The sequence below is a fragment of the Ambystoma mexicanum genome, chromosome 7q (assembly GCF_040938575.1).
Source record: "Ambystoma mexicanum isolate Mex_15411 chromosome 7q, UKY_AmexF1_1, whole genome shotgun sequence".
Taxonomy (NCBI): Eukaryota; Metazoa; Chordata; class Amphibia; order Caudata; family Ambystomatidae; genus Ambystoma; species Ambystoma mexicanum.
Window position 1 is genome coordinate 120,308,080 of NC_090941.1, and position 20,791 is coordinate 120,328,870.

Below are 20,791 nucleotides of genomic sequence, written 5' to 3' on the forward strand. Positions count from 1 at the left end.
TGTCGAGTTTTGATTTGGTGGGGTTTCGTAGCATGCCGACTTGATCCCCCACCTGGTGATCGGACTGCCTCGCTCTCCTCTTGCCACTCATGTGGGCATTGGCACTCCTCCTCCTCATTTCCGTGCGTCCTTCATTGACCTTGTCCGGGGTCCTGCTTGGATGATGCGGAATCGAGGATCGGATGACGGTGCCGAACATTAGATCCGCCGGCGGTATGCCGATTGTACTGTGGGGGGTAACCCGATAGTTCCTGAGGAATCGGTAGAGGTCGACCTTCCATGGGCTGGCATTCGCCTTGGATACCCTTAGCACCTTGTTAATGGTTCTCATGAAGCGTTCGGCGTCCCCGTTGGCCTGGGGCCACCTCGGCATGATGTGGTGATACTTTATATTAAGGTCCTGTAGATAGTTTTTGAATTCCTCCCCGGTGAACGGTGGCCCATTGTCTCTTTTGATGGAGGTTGGTAGTCTGTGAGTTGCGAACATTTTTTCTATGGCTGGAATGACCACTTCTGCTGCTGTGGATTCGACTATTTCAACTTCTGGATATCGGGAGTGGTCATCAACGGCTACCAAGAGGTGGAGGCCTTCCCGTAGCTTGTAGAAGTCAATACTGTTGGCCTCCCACCGAGAGCGGCCGCGTGCCGCCGATAGAATTGGTTCTGGTTCTGGCGGGACTCCTGTTATCTGACAGGCTAGGCACGTACTGATGAGTGTCTCGACCCGTTCCTCGATCTGGGGAAACCATACCCTGTGCCGTATGCGGGTCTTTGTCCTTGCCAGCCCTTGGTGTCCTTCATGCGCTAGGGCCACTATCCTGTCTTGTATTCTGAGAGGGATTACAATGCGGTTACCCCTTAGTATCACTCCGCCTTCTGTGATTGACAAGTCTTGCCGGACGGTGAACATGCCGGACAGAAATCCTTTTGCCTCCACTGTTCTGTTGTGTGTGTGTCTCATGAAGGTTTTCCAGTCCCCTGAGATTATGGCATCTTTCACTAGATTGCAGCAGGGATCCTTTTTGGTTTCTGCCTCGATGTCTTCGATGCTCACCGCCTTTGGTCTCATTGCGCGAACCACTTGGCATATATGTTCCTCTGTCTCTTCGGCCACTTGGATCTCTTGTTGGGTTGCCGCTCGCGGGTGCTTCGAGAGGAAGTCCGCGGGGTTTCCACTGCCTGGTTGGTAGATGAGATCAAAGTCGTATTGCTGGAGATGTAGTAGCCATTTGGTGATCCGTACGGCCTTCGGCTGTACTGTTTAGTCAATGTGCAGCCGGATGGTTTTGCCCTTCAAGCAGCCTATTCCATCTTGCAGCTTAAGGTATTGACTTAGCATTTTCTCCACCTCTTCGGCCTCATCAATGTGGCAGATGAATTTGACCACTCCCAGATCTTCTGCGGCGACCCCACTCAGGAGGCTTTCGATTCCTGCCTTCACGACATAGACTTTCGACCACAGTCTGTTTTCGCTGTGCTCCAGCGTGGTGCAGAACCTGCCCATGACTGGTAGGGGCTTCCGGCTGCCGTAGGCATACAACAGCGTGTCTGTGCTTTTCAGGACTGGTTGAGGCTTTAGAGTCTGGAATATGCTTGTGGGCATCACATTCACCGAAGCGCCGGTGTCAATGGTCATGAGAATGCGCTGGTCTTGGACAGTGACCATGCACTTGCGCCTTCGGACAGATTTTCTTTGTGTTTCTTGACCTTGGCTTAATGCGGACACCAGGTATATCTTTCTTCCTTTCCTCTCGTTGTCCTTGCCGGGATCCTGCTGCCCTGTCGAGATATCATCCCCTTCTTCCTCCATGGAAGAGTTGGACACTGCGACCCTCCTTGCACTGGCCTGCTTCTTTTTCTTGGTCGCGTTTTTGTCTGAAATGTTCTGTGGGGGCTGCGTGGAGGTGCCCGATGATCTGCGCACCTTTGCATAATGATCCTTCCTGCTGCAGGTGGTGCCTTGCGCCGGGCAGTTGCGGCAGCCATGTCGTGGGCCACCACACCAGCCACACTCTGTGGGCCCAGGAATGCGCGGTTGCCACCTGTTCTGGCCATAGCCCCCACTTTATTCATCCCTCAAGGATTGTTTGTTGGTGATCTGGGCGACCAGGGCTGTGTTGAGGACAGGTTGCAGTCTGTGCAGTGGCCTCCATGTTGGCCGCTCTGGTGTGGGCTAGTTCCCTTTGTCATCCTAATTCAAGGATTCGCTGTAGGGGGATGCCTCTCTCGCTGAGTATTAGGCGCCTTAGTTTTTCTGAGTGTACGCCGTTAATGATCTGCCTCCTGATCTCCCTCTCAACATTGGTGAACTCGCAGGACATGGCCAATTTTCTTAACCGAGTGTGGTAGGCATCCAGGGTCTCGTCTGCTGCCTGTATGGTGGTGCAGAAAATGAAAGTCTCATAGTCCGGGTTCAGTTGGGGGAGAAAATGAGCTGTGAGGGCATCTTTTGCGCTTTGGTACGCATCTTGGCCATCGGCCACATCCAAGGAGTTGAAAATGCGCAGTACCTTGTCACCCACACTGAGTAGTAGGTGCGCCTTCATCTTCCTGGCCGACGTCACATCTTTGCACTCCATCGCCATCTCGAATTTCTGGATCCACAGCTGCCATCTGGGTCCACTCGAAAATGGGTCGGTAAAGGGGTCAAAAGGCTGGACCAGTGTCGATGAGCCTCCTTGTGTGCGAGGCTGTGGGGACGTCAGCGATAGGTTTGCCGCAATTCTGGACGGCATGGTGGGCCCAGGGGTGGATGTGCCGGCCGCCATGTCGTCGTGTACCTGTGCAGTGCTGGTGTGATCTCTTCAGGCAACCACTAGCGCAGTGAAATTGGGCCTTCCCTGGAGCTGCTGTGGTGTCCAAACGCTGTGGCGGAGAATTCAGGTGCTGGTGTTCCCCTGTGGTTCCGATGCCACGTCGTGTTGGGGCCCCTGGTGTGGGAGGCCAGATATCAGATGGCTCCACACTGCCCAGCCATCACTTGTAGGGCGAGTGACGATGAGACGATAGAGTGAGAAATGTTTTTTTATTTTTTTTATTTTTTTTGGGGTGGGGTGGGTCACGTGTGCGATCCACCCCGCACCGGGTGTCCAAAAATGTGGCCGCAATGGCTGCAGGCCATCTAGGCGGCGTGAACGCTGAGCGCGTGTTTGTCCTCGTTCCACCTCGTCACCATTGTTGATGTTCCAGCCCTCGGCGTGCGCGCACGAGGGCTGGAGGAGTTAGGCAAGGCCGCGCGGCCTGTGGCGCAGCTCCGGCGGGAGCTCCAATAAGTTACACTCACACGGGTGGATGGTATGCCCCGGAACTGCCTCGCGGGGGCGGGGCTTTTATTCAGCGCGCCCTGTGTCACCGCGTAGCGGGACGCAGGGCGGAACATAACAGTGGCCAGAAAGTGTTGGAGTCAGTGGGGCCCAGCAAGGCTTCGATTTGTAGGATAATACATTCCGTGACGTCACAACAGACACGCCTACGCTGGATTTGTGTGTGGTCGCGAGGTAAGTATGGAGCCAGTTAGAGAGCATCACCCCTCGTGGATGCATTAGACACAGTAACAAATGATGGCGTGCAAAGAGACGTTGTCTATGGCTCTTTCCTGGTCAGTTTCCGGAAACGCACTATCCGGAAACTGACGAGGGAAGAGCCATAGTCTAGACAACTGATCCATCCAATTCATTGTATCGAACATACAGGGTGACCGGCAATATGGATATTCAATAGCATTTTTTTTCTACCTCCGATTCTTCAGTTGTAATGTGTGATGATTGGCATAAAAATAGCCGCCAGGTGCTCAACAGAAACATTAGCCCCGTTGCAGAGTCGGCATTGCACGTGGTATGTAAGAGACAGTGCTTCACGATATGTCCCTGAGGGGCACTTTCTGCAGAATGCAGGAGTGAGTGGGCGCCTGCCCATGACCAGCCAGCTTGCAATATGTGGCTTTCCGGCAAGTCAATTAGAAGCATGCAAAGCCGAGGGCATGCAGAGGGCTCAGGTGACTGGCCTAAGGCTCAGCTCGCTCGGCTTTCCCCACCTGAGTTCCCAGCGCTGCACAGCTGTCCAATGAGAAACCCGCCCGCCTGCGCCATGGAAATCAGGCGGGATTTGAATAGTATTTGTACAATGGGTGGGACGGGACCTAATGGCTATTTTAATGAACTGTACTGTTGGCTCAAGGAGAAGTCACTAAACGCACAAGGATAGACTTTCAGATAAGCTGCCCATTAGCCAGAAAAACAGTGAACCTGGGAGCCTTCAATGGAATCTGCCACTGTTCTCAGAGTTACAATAAACACCAGTAAGGGCCAATAATATGGAACCCCGACTAGATGTGGGGTCGACAGTGGTGGCTCCAGAATACAAGGCGCGAGAAAGCCAAACCCCACTAAGCAGAGCTTGGGGGTTCTTTGCTGAAGAAAGTTTTGAACAATGGGTCCAAATAATGCATTTTAATCACGTGTCGCTATGTAGGCAATATAAAGTAGTTAAACACAACAATGAAACATTGGTTAAAATTGAGGAATAACACAAGATTTATGACAATTTATTTGCTGTAAAAGGATGTTGCAGTGAGGAGAAATGGAAGGAAAGGGTTTGGTGACTAGGTAAGAGATGCAGAAAACCAGGGTACCCACTCCAGAGAGGCCCACGGGGTAGAGGTCCATTTCCAGAGTCCCCTGCAGGCCAGTCCACCACCGAGTGTTGATGGCTACTGTCTGTGTAGCGGTCGAGCAGAAACGTAGCTAGGATCCCACATAGTGCTGTATGAGGAGTGGCAGCCAAAGAAATAACGTGCAAGGGTTGTAGCGGAGGGAAATGTGAGGTGATATTCCCTGAATGAGCGAGTAGGCTCCAGCCGCTTTGGGCCCGAGGAGCGAGATGGTTTCCTGTGGGAGCTGCTAAAGTTACACCTGGAGAGATTCCTTTTCAGTTTCTTTCTGAAGTGTGGGAGGGTAGTCTAATGTGTCAGGGGTCGAAATTAAGATTAGATACGCAAGCAGCTCCTGTGCATCCAGCATTAACCAGTGTCCAGGAGCTACCACTGGGGAACGAGGAGCTAGTACATAGCATTCCACAAATCTAACTTCAACAGAAGATGCAAACTTAACATTTGGCTTATTAGGTCATAGATCTACCCTAATGCTTATTTGTAGGATGTCCCAAATATACAGAGTTATATTCACATAGCTGTTTGGCATCAGATGATAGGGAAGGGAAAAGTAGCTCTTAGTAGCTTTGTGCCATGCTAACCAGGCTCTTCTAGGCTGCAAGCAGGAGCTAAATAGCTCCCAGCTCTCCCCAAATTCGAACCCTGTGTGTTATGTTAAAGGTTCTTATACCATGCACTGTTGCCACCTGTGTGGTTTCTTGGCGCTCGTGTAATGTGAGATCGGGTACTATTTCTTACTCGAGTTGTTAAGACCCGTTTCCTTGTCTTTTTCTTTTTGCGATCCACAAAATAATCGGTTCTGTTTTTTCGGGCTTATGTGGGCCACTTGAATCGCTCCATGCACTCCACAGCTGGAAGTTTGGAAACAAGGAACTTTAGACATACTGGGTCAGCAAAATGGTTTCAAAAGCATTTCCCCAAAAATTGCACTCCCGTGTACTTTGATTAGTGAACATGGACCACATGTTATGCTGCCAGGGTCTGCGTTTAGCCTCAGTCCATCCCACCTGCCGCTTGCCTTTCCAAAGGAAACTCCCAAGGCAGCACATTCAGGTAAATCCTTTAGAAACTATATCTTGTTAGAAGTAAAATGCTGCGAATCCATCACAATCAGATAACATGAAGAAACAACAGGATTTAGCCTCCCTCTATAACAGAGGGTTCAAGGCAGATCAAATCCACGAAATGCAAATACTCCTAAAAAAGAAGCAATTACCACCAAAGAGAAAAACACTGCACGAAAAACGGGTAGAGTACAAGTTACAATCTGAGATGAAGTAAAGGATTCATAATTTCAGAGGGGTTTTTGATTGTACATCAATTCATATTTGCTTTTCAATTTACAAGTATTGAGTTAACACATCGGCAAACATTGAAAAAATGAATAAACACGTCATGCGATGTTATTTTAATTTGTACAGCGCACGGTCATCCGAAGGTATCTTGGCGCTAGAAAGAGAGGAGTAAAACCAACATAAACCATTCACTTGTAAACTAGAACAGAAAAGTCTTCAGATCCCTTCTGAAAGCCAAATGATTTGGCAAGATTTTTATGGTCGGCGGCAAGTCGTTCCAGATTTGGGCAGCAACAACTGAAAAGGCCTGCTCACTGATGCGCGAGCGGCAGAAAGTGGGCACACACAGCAGAGCAGCGGTAGCCGAAGGCAGATGTCAGGTTCAAAGATACTGGGTGCATTTCGCCTGAAGGTATTCAGCCCCAAGTTTATTTAAGGGCCGGTGGACAATGCACAATAACTTGAACTTGATACGCTGCACCATGGGAAGCCAATGTAGTGCACGCAGTACAGGGGAGATGTGGGCCCCGTAAGGTGACCCTGTTGCTACCCGGGTGGCCAGATTTTGAAGACAGTGCAGCCGTTGGATCAAACCCTTGGGCTGAGCCAGGTAAAAGTAATTACAATAATCCAACCGGCTGAGCACCATGGTCGCAACCACCAGTGGATGAAGGGTGGCCGGTATCATGGGAAGCACCTTTAGTGTTTTAAGTTGAAAATGACCCGCCTTACACACTGCAGATACTTGGTCATTCATGGAAAGAGAGGCCAAAAGAATCGCTCCCAAGTTCTTCACCCTAGACACTGGGACCGGAAAAGGGCCAAGAGAAGGCGGCCAGAAAGACGACACCCAGAGTGAGGGATCAGGATGGGCGCCTACCACCATAACCTCTGTCTAGTCTCCCTTCTTTTTTTTTTTTTTATTCGGTTTACAAAAGAAAACCTTTAAAAGAAAAACAAGAAAAAAGAATTATTAAACCATTGCAGTTACATTGTTCCATACGAACCCACACCACTTATCGTTGGTGTTCAACTCAACAGTTCCTTACTGGTGTGGGATTCGGTTCAGCCAAGTCTCCCTTCAGCTTCAGCCAATTATGGCTCATCCACTCTCCATCGGCCGTCATGCACTCATGAAGGCACAGCGACATCTAACCCTGATCAAGATCTAAATGGATCAGGATCCGAGTGTCATTGGCATAAGCATAACACTTGACACAGAGGGAGCGGATGAGGCAGATCAGAGGCCAAATGTAAATATTGAAGAGAATGGGAGACAAGGCAGAGCCCTGCGGTACCCCACAGGTAAGGTGGCAGGAGCCAGAAAAAAAACAGAGGGAGAGAAAGCACCTGGGTGCGATTGGACAGGAATGATGAGAACCAAGCTAGCACCTGCCATAAATACCAATCTGAGCCAGGCGAGTCAGCAGGGTGGGGTGGTCCACAGTGTCAAAAAGCCACTGACAGATCAAGAAGAATCAGGGCGCCCACCCCCCCTGCATCAGCCAGCCTGGCCATGTCATCCTGAACTGATACCAGGACACTTTCCGCGCCCCCTTCCCAGGTCTGAAACCCGATTGGGCCGGGTACAAAAGTTTAGAAGATTCCAGATTCAAAAGGGGGATCACCGTAGTGATCTTCAATTCTGCTGGAATGACCCCCGATTGGCAAGAGATGTTAATAGCCGTAGTGAATTCCATTAGTAAGTCTTGGGAGATATCCTTCATAACTGCCAGAAGCACTACATCCAGAGGCGACCCAGACTTAATGTGCTTTATGGCAGTAGATAGCGGGAAAGAGGACCATTATTTCGCCACAGTCAGGCCCCCAGGACCAAGGATCTCCCTCTCAGGAACAAGAACAGAGGCGGGCGCTTGGATGGTAGTGCGAATCGCCTCCATTTTAGAAACAAAAAACTGGGACAGAGTCACAGCGATCCCGGGAGAGGTTAACTGTAGCAGCGTATTTCTCAGAGGAAGACAACAATTTGACCACCTCAAAAAGAGCTTTAGGCTGACATAAAGCAGCTTCAATTTTCTGGACTAGGTAAGATTTCTTAGCGTCAGTAATGGATAAAAAGTAAGCTGCTGAGCACGGCTTGTACTGAGCTCTGAGTTTGGGATTATATGCAATGCACCACTTGGGTTCAATCTGTCTAAATTCGAGACGCACTGCTTTTAGCTGCTGAGAGAACCATGGCTCCAAAGGTGCCTACGTGGCTGAATAAGTCGCTGAGGGGCCACAACATCAGCAGCTTCAAGCGAAGAGTGAGCCAGCAGTGCAAGAGAAACAGTCGGTACCGCCGGACACTTTACTTTAACTAATGAAACTAGACCTCAGCCGAATGCCAACTTCGCTGCCACACACGAGGCGGGGGGGATCTTTGGTTGAGCCTGTCCTGCTTTAAATATACAGGTCACTAGAATGTAGTTAGACCATAGTACCGGCTAATTTCGATTGAACCCTAAAAGGGATGCTTTTGACCCTATCCGGTCCAAGGTATTACCCCATCCTATGAGAGGGTCTAGCCACTATTTGATAGAGATCAAGATCAGTCAAGCTCATAAAAAAAACAAAATCGAGCTCCAGGGTTCTGGGAGAAATACATTTAAAATTGAAGTCACCTAGTACAACAAGATGAGTACATTTCAGATGGAGATCGGCCACCAGATCAGCAAAGGATTCAAGAAAGTCAACGTAGGTACCTGGGTGGCGGCAAACAATCAAGAAGTGGCAGGTAAGAAGTGGGGAAATAACATCTCACCAGCAGAGCCTCCATAGCTAAAGAGTGAGGGCAGCTAAGCTGTGTAACTATAAGATCCGATCACATTAAAAATCACAGCCACCCCTTCACCAACTTGGGGTGGGGCCCAGTCAAAGTGAATTATTCTATATTCGTCTGGAATTGCCTGCACCAAGGCTGGGGCCGAGCCCACCTGAAGCCACGTCTCTGTGAGGCAAAGCAATGCAGGACAGCTATCCAGCAGAAGATGGTAGCTGTCCGCCGCATGAGCCTACCAGAGATCTTGTGTTCAAAAGCATCAACCCCACATCAGCAGGGCTCTGTACCTGTGGAGCCGGCTGCTCTAAACAATATGACAGCGCAATATAAAATATGGTCCTTGTGTAATGCAGGGCAGAAGCACACTGAACTGCTACAAGGAACCGGTTTGTTCCTCAGGTTCCTCCTGGAGTTGCGGGAAGGGAACATTAGAGTTTATTCACTAAGGCTGACCTACGTCCCAAAAAGTGCCCCACAAATATTTTGTGGGTCGCCAAGGCAAAGATTCAGTGACGCGCACGTTTGCAGGTCACTATTGGGGTGGATACACCAGCCCCTCACCACACCCAACCCACATGCAACCCTATGCTCCCTTCCAACCACCCATGGCTCCCCAGGGTCCCTCCCCCTAGCGCTGATAGATTAATTAACATTGCTTTCTATTTTTAGTGCAGGGGATCTGGAAATCTAAAAACAAAAAAAAAACAAAAAAGTTAATATGCCCATTGCCTTCCAGGTGCCTATTTATTTACTGGATATTTGTAAGGTGTCTATACAACAAATGGTGTTTCAAGGCGCCACAAGACAAAAAAGGGGGAGGAAACAAGGGAGAAAGATAACAATACTGGTCCTACTAGGCCTTGTGATATTCGGACCGTGCAAGTGCAGTAACAAGAAGTACGAGGGGGTGGGGGGCGTGTGGCGGTCTGCGCGAGTGCGAAATGCTATGGCGGGAAGTGAAGTGCATTGTAAAGAGTAGAGAGTGCAAGTGAAAGGGGGGTGTTTGGAGGAAGGTGGGGGGAGAAGAGGACCACATTGGCTAGGCGAGTGCTAAGGGGAGGCCTGGTAGGCAAGTGCCATGGATTGCAGGGGGTGAGGGTTCACATGCGAAGTACGAGGAGGGGGATGGACTGGACAGGGAGTGGGGCCTGGTGCCCTGTAGAACTCAGATGGAGCCAGGCAGCCTGTCACAAGGCAGGCAGGGGTGTTAGCAGGGGAGGGGGAATTGGAAGGAAGAAGAGAAAAGCAGGGTCTTGAGGAGCTTCCGGAACTTAAGGAGATCCGGCTCAAGTCAGAGGGGCAGGGAGACCATTCCAGAGGGCAGCTCCTGCGGAGAGCAATATCCAACCCCCACTCTCTGCTTATTGAAGTGTCCCATCTTCCGAGAGTTGGAGCTAACAGACTGAAGGGGTCTAGCATGGAGGTATTTGGGGAGAGGGAGTTGGATGTAGAAGGGTCCCAGGCCCCAGAAAGCCTTGTGGGTGATAAGAGAGAGTTAAACTTGACCCTAGCAGCAACCGGGAGCCAGTGGAGAGATTTTAGGACTGGAGAAATGTGGTCCCAGGGCTTGGGGCCAAGGATTAATCTTGCAGTCCTATTCTGGATTAGTTGAAGGGGACGAAGGGAGGATAAAGGAAGACTAGGGAGAGGCTGTTGCAGTAGTCCTGCCTAGAGAGGACCAGAGCTCTGGAGACATGGAGTTTCTAGGGGAAGGTGAGGAAAGGGATAATGCCTCTGAGGAGGTGCAGCTGATAGTTGGCCGTCGTGTCAAGGTCCATGATGTGGGGTGTGAAGGAGAGAGAGGAGACAAAGAGGACACCAAGATGTTTTGCCTCACAAGAGGGTGAGGGGAGGGGACCCATAGAGGGCAGCCAGAGGGTAGGAGAGAGCTGGGGTTCCAATGAGAAGGATCTCAGTCCTACTGGCATTTAGTCACAGATCATTGGCAGTACACCATCCCTGAATATCAGTCAGTCAGGCAGCAATAGGGCAGTGAGGCATGCCGCAGAGCATATGTTTTGAAAAGCAATGGGAAATTGAGCGGACGCTCTATTAAGTTGTGGGGCCTAATTGTTGGGCGTGGGGCAGAAGGGGTTGACATGCAAATGAGTCCAGACCTGCCCACAAAGGCTTGGGTGCAAATTAGGACTTATGGGGCGCCCTGGTAGAGCACCAGGCCTCTTAAAGCCCCCCCCCCCCAAAGAGCCTCTTGAGGGGTGCCTGCAGCATGCACTCTTGCAGGGGGCTCATTTTTCCACTCCAACCTTCCCGGCCAAATCTGTGGACAGTTTTTAAAGGTTTATAGGAACAAACACCCAACATTTCAGTAAATCGCTCACCCAACAATACTTATCACAAGATTGATGCTTCCCTAGAATTATCAGAGGATCAGCCTTGAAGGCATTATTTGCAGTTGGCAAACTATGCCTTTTCCCAAAAAGACAATTGGCCGTCAGCATCTTACAGTGCTAGTTTGTGAACTGAGATGAATGTCCACACACTTTAAGAGACCAGCGAAACAGCTGCCTGTATACAAACATTTCTGTTGGTAGGTGGTTGAAGTGGGAGGGAACTACACGGTACGACGTTCCTCTACTTTTACAAAGAGTACAAAATAATTTCTTTACTTTTTCACCTATCATACTACATTTCTTGCTGGCCCAGGAAATCAAACCGGTCTCCTGAAGAAAAGGCACAGGATGTCATTTCCTTCTGAGCTATCTTGTTAACACAGCTTCACTTCAGTTAATTTCCTTTACTTGTTTGGAACATAAAGCACATTCCCTGAGCCTCCACACAACACATCACCACAGTAATGAACTGTTCCGAGACAGCTAATCGGTGAGAGTGCTGCAGGCTCTTGAGCATTTGGTCCTAGGCATGTCCTTTGAGAGTTGCGAATGGTGGGTGATCAGAAAGAGGCAGGATGCATAAAGCTGCATGCTGTGGGCGACAATGGCAGCTGATCCTATGATGCATTTTCTTTCAGTCTCCATAGTAAATTAGATTGTTTAGGCTCATGTTAATAAAGGCAGTTTGTGCTGGTGGGCTTTAAGGGGTGGGGGGGGGGGGGGAGAGGCAGGGTGCCATGTAGGAGTTTTGCGTTGGGGGGGGGGTGCAGTAAAGGAGTAGAAGGGCTCCAGGTAGAGGGTCTTGGCTTGGGCGAGTTGAGGTGAAAAAGAGGCAGGAAGCCAAGTGGGGGGGGGGCAGTTGTGATAGTTTCACATGGGGTGGGCGCTATGGGCAGTGAAGATCAGGGTCTGCAGACCAGGGAAGGCACAGCGCATCATAGTTCTACTAATTTTCTTGTACACTTAGACCACTGCTGTTGGTAGATGTTTCAATATAATTGTGCGTTGTTGTTGAAAACCAGTCCAGATCCCGCCCAGTCCCTTTTACCAAACAGTAGTTCATTTCGAGGCATAATTTCAAAGTTAAAATTGGGCTTTATTACATTATCTGAATTGGATTCCTTTCCCCCTTCTCCCCCTTCCCTCCCCCTCCCACCCCCCATCATGATCTGAGCTAGGGCATACGCCTGGTGGTGTAACATTGATTTAGAGCTGTTGGAATTGCAACTACTTCCAAACAATATTGAGTGTGAATCCCAGGTACGTCGTGATGAGATTAAGCAGGCTCGCTCCGCAGTCTCAATCAACACAGTGGAAACTCACACGTTCTTTGTGTAAAAACAAACGCAGCACTAATGCAGTCACTCCGACAAATGAACTTTGCTAATATAACGGTAATCCCTGTGCACTAATTCCACAAGGACACTGCGGATAATGATCCACACACACACGCCATCTCTACACACTTTCATCTCGACCTACAATTGGGAGAATTTGGAATACAAATTTAAATCACACGCCCCCTATCCCGACAAGGGGGGGCACATCCTTCAGCCCCGCCTTGCTACATGACAGAATGAGCAGTGCTCAAATAAGTACCAACAGCAGCAGCCACCAGCTTTATACAAAAGATAATCCATGCCCAGGTGGTTTTACAGACTTTACGCATGATCCAAGATTGCCTCTGGAAAAAGCCACATAGAACAGATGAGGAGTGTTCTCTCAGCGTGTCGCATCTATCCCAGTAAGGCTGCAAAGTACAGTGCAGGCACCATTAACCGCGTCAGACTACCCTTAAATTATGACCATGAATCTTGGACTACATATCTATCCACCAACAGGCGGCTCAATGGTGAGTGATTCAACATTGAGTGGCACTCCCAAAGAGTACATATCTTAGAGCCACTGGGGGCCAACACACAGAGCCCCCATGCTAAAGATGTGTGGCAACATCCGTGGCATGTATTTGTCAAAGCCATTTTGGGAACCGGACAAACACAGGAGCACATCAGCATGTGTGGCAAAAGACCATAAGGGTCCGGAATGGAACGTGCCCACTCTTCCAACTAAAGCCGTTCTGGCATGCATTTGCTAAAAAGAGAGGCCATGAAGAGTGGATTGACGAACTCGAGCAAATTCAACATCTAGCAATCCATGAGGAGATCTGAAAATGGCGGCAAATCTAAAAGCCCCATAGCAGGTCTCTTGCAGACATGAGGCTAACACCAATTTAGCAAAGGTTCTTGTGACTGGAGGCAACAAGGTACCAGGGAACAAACATAAGAATACTCCAGACTTGGTCTGCATTGGTCAATGAAACAATCATTGGGATAATTATACTCCCACCAAAAAGCCCTGACTGGCAGAATGAACAGCAAATTCAGCAAAATACCACAAGAAAAAGACAGAATCAAAAATGAGATCACATGATATCTTTGCAGCGAAGATCAGCAGATTAGTAGATATGCGTTGTCCAAGGCTCATTTAACCCTAGAAGACAGCTGTACTTGCACGCGCAGTTGTATCGCCAGTATTGCGCCAAGTTCATATCTTGGTCTCACAGGCCAGCACACAATATTGTGACTTTGTCCTATCACAGATCAAGATTGGTGCATCAGAGTAAGAATGCCAATTATTTACCTTTTGTATGGGTTAATTTTCATCTGTGTATGGAGTGGCTCTGTTTTTGTGACATACTGTTAAGAGACATTTTTCTTTAAGAATATTGGGTTATGGCTTTTTTAAATGACACCTTTATACTAATGCAATCTCAGCACCAAGACGAGGGAACCGAAAATGCCATGCAACTAGTATGGCTAGCTTTTTTAAATCTTGTGCAAAGATGCTAATAAAGCTCTCAACAAACCGAGCATAGAGATCCCTGTGCACAATGTAAGACTTTTCTGTTCACATCCTGTCAAATCGAAAAGACAACTGAGGAAGCGATGGCATAACTCGGTGCAATGAAGGTCAGTCTACCTCTTAGAGTGCTGGTGGCACAATGGGTTAAGATCGCAGATGCATGCGCCCACACACTTTACAGCAGTGACGATATAGTGCTTTGGTAGTTATGGTTAAGTTTGCTCTTCCATAGCAACACCACATTTAGATGTCATCTGAGATGTGGGAGGAAATGAAATGTGTGTGCTAAAGGCAGGGCTGCACTGGCCTACAGGGAACTCTGGAGATTTCCCGGTTGGCCCCTGCACCTTGGGCCCCTCTTGTATTTTATTTTCAAATGTTCTCATAGGAAAAGGGTTGAGCTTGCTCAACATGTGTAACAGTGGGCCACTTTGAAAGTTATTTCCAGGGCCTCTTTTGGTTGCCAATCCACCCCTGGCTAAAGAAAGAGTGCGACAGCTAAGTGTAATTCGTTTGGAGTCTTTGTAGTCAAGTATATTAGATCTTAAATATTCCCTTTCATATATATAATACCTGCATGTTGCAACCACCTGTTACCTCATCAATTCCTAAATGCTATGAGCACTTTCAATCAACTTCCAAAGCTGTGCAGCTAATTTTATGTTTCCTGCAATTTGTTCGCTAATGATTGTCCTGCATTTTACAATTTAAACATGGTGGTGACCCCATTTGTGTTCATTCAATACTTTATTCCAGATAAACAATCCCTAAAAGTGCATCATATATTACATCATATCATAATGCAATAAAGAAACATGTTCGCAGCAATTCAATATACAAAGATACATAATTTTAAAAAAAGTATTCCTTCTTCTCAAAACTGTGGCGACAGAGAAACTGTAAATCCCCCAGGACAAAGTATTACTGATTCATTGCCAATCTACAAGGATTAAGATTGTACCTTGTGCACAACTTTCCAAAAGTTCCAATTCCAATGCCTTTATACAGAGTGAAAACAAACGTGAAACGTAGGAGAGATTCCCCTTTCTGCCCACACAGACATAAGGCCCCATTGCTTTTGGTGCACTGATTAAACCCCAACCTCTGCATTGTGTTGGGAAGAGTAGAACGCCCCGCCTGAATCTCTGAAGGATGAGCACGTGGCTGACCTTGTTACCATCACCAAACATTCTACTGCGGCTACCGGAGGTGCCCATGGAAGAGATGCTTCTGCAGCAGTTACATTATTTTGTCTCTCCTCATGCGACAGTTTTTAAGTTGTCTGCGTGGAGCCTTTTGATATTAGCTTTAACACGTCCCATGATTTTCTATGTATTCCAGTACGAACCCTCTACGCTGATCTAAATATTTTGGTGGATAAAGTTAATCAACGGGAAAGTTAAAATACTGTAGTACCATACAATCACGCAGATCGCAAATCAAGGGCCCGTTGAGCATAGCCTCCACATTTATGTAAGACGAACCAAAATAAAAAAGAAGAGGTTGCAATGATACAATGCCCATCAAATAAGGCATCCCTAGATGTAGGTGTGCATTAAATGTTGAAACGGAGCAAGGAAGACTCGGGATTAGACATAAGAATTTGTTCAGGGCCCTTTCCAATGTGACAGCATCTACATATTCACAGAAGGCAGCACAGTAGAAAGTGATCTTGCCTTGAGTATTTACAGCGCAAGTCTCATTGGTTGTATATGAATATCCTTGGCAAAACGCAAAATTTCTCCATAGGCGTGCATCATTTGTAAAGCTGGATTGTTAGTATGATCCTCCAATGAAGTGATAGAATTGAGTTGTATGTCTGAAAAGGTAATTTTAGTGTATACTTCGAGCTTTTATTAATCTACATGCTGCGGGTTTAACTTTATTTTCTTATCGTACACAGCAATGGTGTTCTTTCTTAGAGTTCACAATTGAACCTCTACTGGTCATCTATGAAGTGTAGGACTCCACTAAATGTGTAAGGACTGCTAGAGGCATAGCCAATAAAATTGCATTTTTTGAATAGCTAAGCAATGGAATTAACCTTCCTTCAATGTGTGGAATATCTGGCGTAACCGAATCAGGAAACGCTGGCAGGGAATTGGTATATAGGATGGAAAAGGTATGCGCCGGGACACAGCCCTGACAGATTGCCAGCTCCCTGACTGCAATCCACAATTGGTTCCAATTAACAATCAAATGCAGCCGTCAAACCTACTAAGGACATTTAAATTCCTGAATCCAAAACTAAAATTTATCTGAAGAAAATTAATAAAAGTTTTAAACTTGTATGTACTGTCCTCCCTCCGTTGTAAGGCCCATTTCTGCATTACTTTCTATCCTGTTTTCAGTGGTCCAATTACCTAGCCTGGCATGAATCACCCAGCCAAATGATGTAGAAGTCATAACCAGGAAATGGGCCTATCAGCACCCTGGGATGCCCCCTTGCCTTTAATACACAGGAAAAACGATCACCTTTGTTCTCCAAGCTTCAGGAAGCTTGCCCACACCCAAGTGGGCATTGAAAAGCAAAGTGTGCCACAGGACACATGAACCCCTTCCAAGCTTATGGGAACTCCATCATATCCCACCTGCCTTTAGACAATGGTGAGAATTCAGTACACGTTCCACCCAACAGCTGGGAGGTTCACATCCGTTTTACTATATTAGCATCGTAATATAGTTCCTGATGGAAATTCTGTGTGCCAATTATGAAGCAAATAAAAGATTCATGCATTTGTTGCATCACGTTACAAACTACCACAAAGCCAATCTCTTTGCAAAACGGTTGAGAGACTATATGGAGACCCCATCAGTGGCCACATTTTTGATATACGATACCACACATTTACTTTAGAGACAAAAACCTCCAGTGATTCCTCGTCTAAGTTTAGAACTGCCTGGAGTGTGGGTTAACGGAGTAAAGTGCGATAGTGTGAGAGTGCGCGCGTGTTGTCACAATGAGCTTACCTCTTCACGATCATCTTGAGCGTCTTGTACGAGCCCTTCACCAGGCAGATGGCCTCCTGCCTCATTCCGGAGAGTTCCACCTCATTGATGCCGATGATCTCGTCCCCCGCCAGCAGACTGCCCGCCGCTTTGCTCCCATCCTCAATCTGCAGAAGCAAGAGAGCATCCCTCATGAGTGAGTTGCTGAGGCAAGTCAACAACAGCAGCAGCCACTCTGCTTCCACAAGCACCATCAACCGGAAACAGCGGCAATTCACAGCCAATAACAAGCTAACTCGGTAAAAGGAGTCACAGGTCATGGTTTAAAACATCCTCTTTCTGCCCAGATTCCGGTGACACGAACAATCTGTTTTCAATTCAAACACAAACCACAATCACGGTTTCCGCCCAGCATTCACCTTTTCAACAGTACAAAATAATAACTGAATACATATGCATTATGCAGTTTGAGTGTCCATTTTAGGAATTTCATTTGAGTAATTGAGTGCCCTCAGGATATGGCCATCCAAGAGCCCCATCACCCATAGGTTTTACAAAGGCCATTCTAATTTCTGTTGAACCTTTTAAGACGTACATACAATTCACACCGAGCATGGAATAGTATTATACCCGCTTTACATTTTAATTAGTAATCCCTCTTCACATCAGCAAAAGGACCTTGCCGATTCCTACTTCCCCCACAAGTTGTCATACTTCTGAAGACCAGGTCTCCTAAGGTTTAGCATCCAGAATGGAATCTCACAATATAATGTAACAAATGCGTCAAAGTACATATTCAATAATTCTTTAATAATAGCCTGTACCCTACATGTTATGCTGACTGTCACAATCAGGGTAACCATCACTAATTCAAAAATATTGTGTGGGAGGTTTGGGGGGTGGAAGGTATTCAGACTTTCATTATGCCTTAGGATTTACACCATCTTCCACAGTAATGACAAAACAAGCAACACTGTCTGCTTGATGCTTAATATTTAGCAGAATTATAAAGCGCACAGACAACCCAAGTGGTTTCCTGGCACTAGCTCAAAAGAACAAGAAGTTATATTTACCATGCAAAAGGCATCATTAAACAATCATCTGCTCAGTTTTTGGTAGAAGAACCAAAGAGTGGGACTGGATATCAGGGGGTGAGGGAGCCAGCGCTTTAAGTGGGCCAGGGCTAGGCCCTGGCGGTCTCCAACAAGTTGGCCTGAGCCAGGGCCTCCCCGGTCCCGGCACGGCCACAGCCGCGATGCGATGCGATGCGAGATGCGCCCACCATTTTCATGTCAGGCAAGCTGTGACTGACCGAAGTGCCAGCCAGCCACAGGGTCGCTGAAACTGGAAGTTGCAGTTTCAGCAACTCTGTGGCTGACTGGCACTTCTGCCAGTCACTGTAACTTCATGGATCCCCCAGGTTGACCAAGGGTCAAAGACGCCTTGGGCTTGGTGATCTAGTCTGCTCTGCAGTCCACAGATCGAGCCCAAGGCACATTTGTCCGTTGACAAAGTCTTAAAAATTTTTGGCTGGAATTGTGTACTTTTCAAGCCATCATTTATAAAGCTTGTCGAAGGACAAAGACGCCTTGGGATTTGTCCGTTGGCAAAGCTTTATAAACGATGGCTTGAATTGTGTACTTTTCAAGCCATCTTTTATAAACAGAAATATATAACGTATTTCTAGGTTTATAAAAGATGGCTTGAAAAGTATACCAACCATAGTAAGGTACGCAAACAAATCTATAAATGCTTATATACATTTATATATTGGTTTGCGTTCCTTACTATGGTTTGTGTACTTGTCAGGCCACGCCCATCATGGAAGCCAAGCCCCCCCCCGAACTCCCAACCCCCGTTCAATTTCTTACCCGACTTAAAGCACTAGAGGGAGCATATTTGCGAAAGATCATGTGGCAGAGAGCGGACCACAAGCGGTCTGAATATAGAAAATGACTGCTCATGGAAGATTGGACGTAAACCGATCTGGCAGCGTTAATCTAATATGAGCGAGGGTCTTTTCCCTCAAAGCAGGCTGTATATCTGTGGGAGCTGTGGGTTGAGGATGGCATTGCAGGTCACAGACCTCTCTTATTTGAAAGCTGAAGTTCTAACCAGACTCATTCCAAGTGCTCCACTGGGAGAATTTGTTTTGCCGCTGTTCATAATGATAGGCGGAAGAGAGTATAACAGTCGCAGTGAAGGGACTATAGAGATTGTCAACATGGGATCTAAGTTACAAAACGTTTTATAGGAGGCACAAAGCAATAGCCACCGGAGTACCTGTGGGGAGTGGTAATGGATGATTAGGACCTTGTACCTAACTGTTAGGGAGCTTAGTGCACTGGATAAAAGTGCCAGTTTTGTAAAATGATAGAGACCGACTACCCAGACACGTGCTATTCCTGCAAGGAGTGCACCCAAAGAAAAGTGACCTAACATTTTTGAAAGATATATCTTACACCACAAAATTATTCCCAAAAGTTGTTGGTAAAAAGCACCGCTGGAGAAACTGTTGCACAAGCGCATGCCCTTGATAATCTGAGTCTCAGTTTGATAAAGAGGGCCAATGCATCATTGGTAAGGGTCTGATGAGAAAGCGATCACTCCCCTTGGCAGGTCAGTTGACTAAAGCAATGTCAGTGACTCTCAAAACCAGCTTCGCGTACAGGCTTAGAAGACATTTGCCTGGAGGAGCTTGCACCCAGCGACTACCGCACTGTATTCTGATGAGCATGTTTCATATTGCAGAAAAATGCATCATGGGCCTTATGAAAACGGACATGAGCCCCTATGCTATGAGATCATGCACCCATTTGGATCCATCTGGGGCTAGGGCGGCTTATGCAGGGGCACAGTGATTCTGAGTGGAAGACCTCATGCTTAAAGACTAAACCTGTAATTAGAAGACAAAGGGCCATAGAGAATTGGTCATGCTCAAAGCTTATTTTGACACTTCGACGTTTGTCCACGAATGATTCAGGGACTACGGTTGGGCCATACAGCGGAGACCAAGAAGCTGGCCACGCTATTTATTTATTTCACATTTATAAAGCGCACAAAGCAGCCCTCGGGCATCGTGGCGCTGTTACGAGCAAGGCTTACTTAGTTACCGGAGACGGAAGGAGAGAGCCTGGAAAGACAGCCTGTCTGGGGTTCGTGGTTACAATGAAACTAATACCAGACAGGTCGTAGTTAAACGTGCAATGTTACAAAGAGTGGGTTGGGGGCTCTACGGTTCCAAGGTTACAGGGGAACAGGAGACACAGATATCTGGGTGTACCTAGGGGTGCAGTGTGGACCAGATAAAGAGCCTTGTTTTGAGGGCTTTGCGGAAGGACATGCGAGAGGTCTCGTTCCTTGGGGTATTTGGGGGGGGCATTCCATTGTTTTGGAGCTATGAATGGGAAGCTGGAGCCACCCACGTGGGCCCTGTTGATGGTAGGGATGGACAAGATGCTAGAGGAGCCTGGGAACCATTCAGAGGCAAAGCAAACACAAGCATTAATCATGTGCCGAACTATATAGTAGCACCTAGCAGTAGCCTAGAAGAGCCCGATTAGCTTGACACAAACTGCAACCGGGCCTACTTTTGAATACCCAAGCCAGTTGGTGCCACACAAATATCCTACGTCACATTAACTATGTGTGTTTGAGAATGTGTATACATGTGCAGTAGGGGGACCTCAACAAGCAATGAAAGGCCTCGTAAGTCCTATGTTATGGTATAAGTTATAGTTTGCATCCCATGTACAAAGTAAATTAGTGATACAATACGCCTTAGTTATTAGTTCTCTTTGGATTGCTCCTGCTTGCTGTGTGAAGGCCAAAATGCAGGAGCTATTACAGCTCCGGCTCTTCGAATCTATGTTTCGATCAAAGA

The 20,791-nt window shown here is 47.5% G+C and overlaps 1 protein-coding gene across 4 annotated transcripts in view; it reads right to left on the reverse strand.

The window, feature by feature from the left end:
- SHROOM2 (shroom family member 2) overlaps positions 1–20,791 on the reverse strand; it is a 982,778-nt gene that overhangs the window by 663,298 nt on the left and 298,689 nt on the right. For all 4 annotated transcript variants that reach the window (XM_069639121.1, XM_069639118.1, XM_069639117.1 and 1 more), the window contains exon 2: positions 16,930–17,075. In XM_069639121.1, coding sequence (XP_069495222.1) covers positions 16,930–17,075 — 146 coding nt within the window. The remainder of the gene's footprint in view (positions 1–16,929; positions 17,076–20,791) is intronic.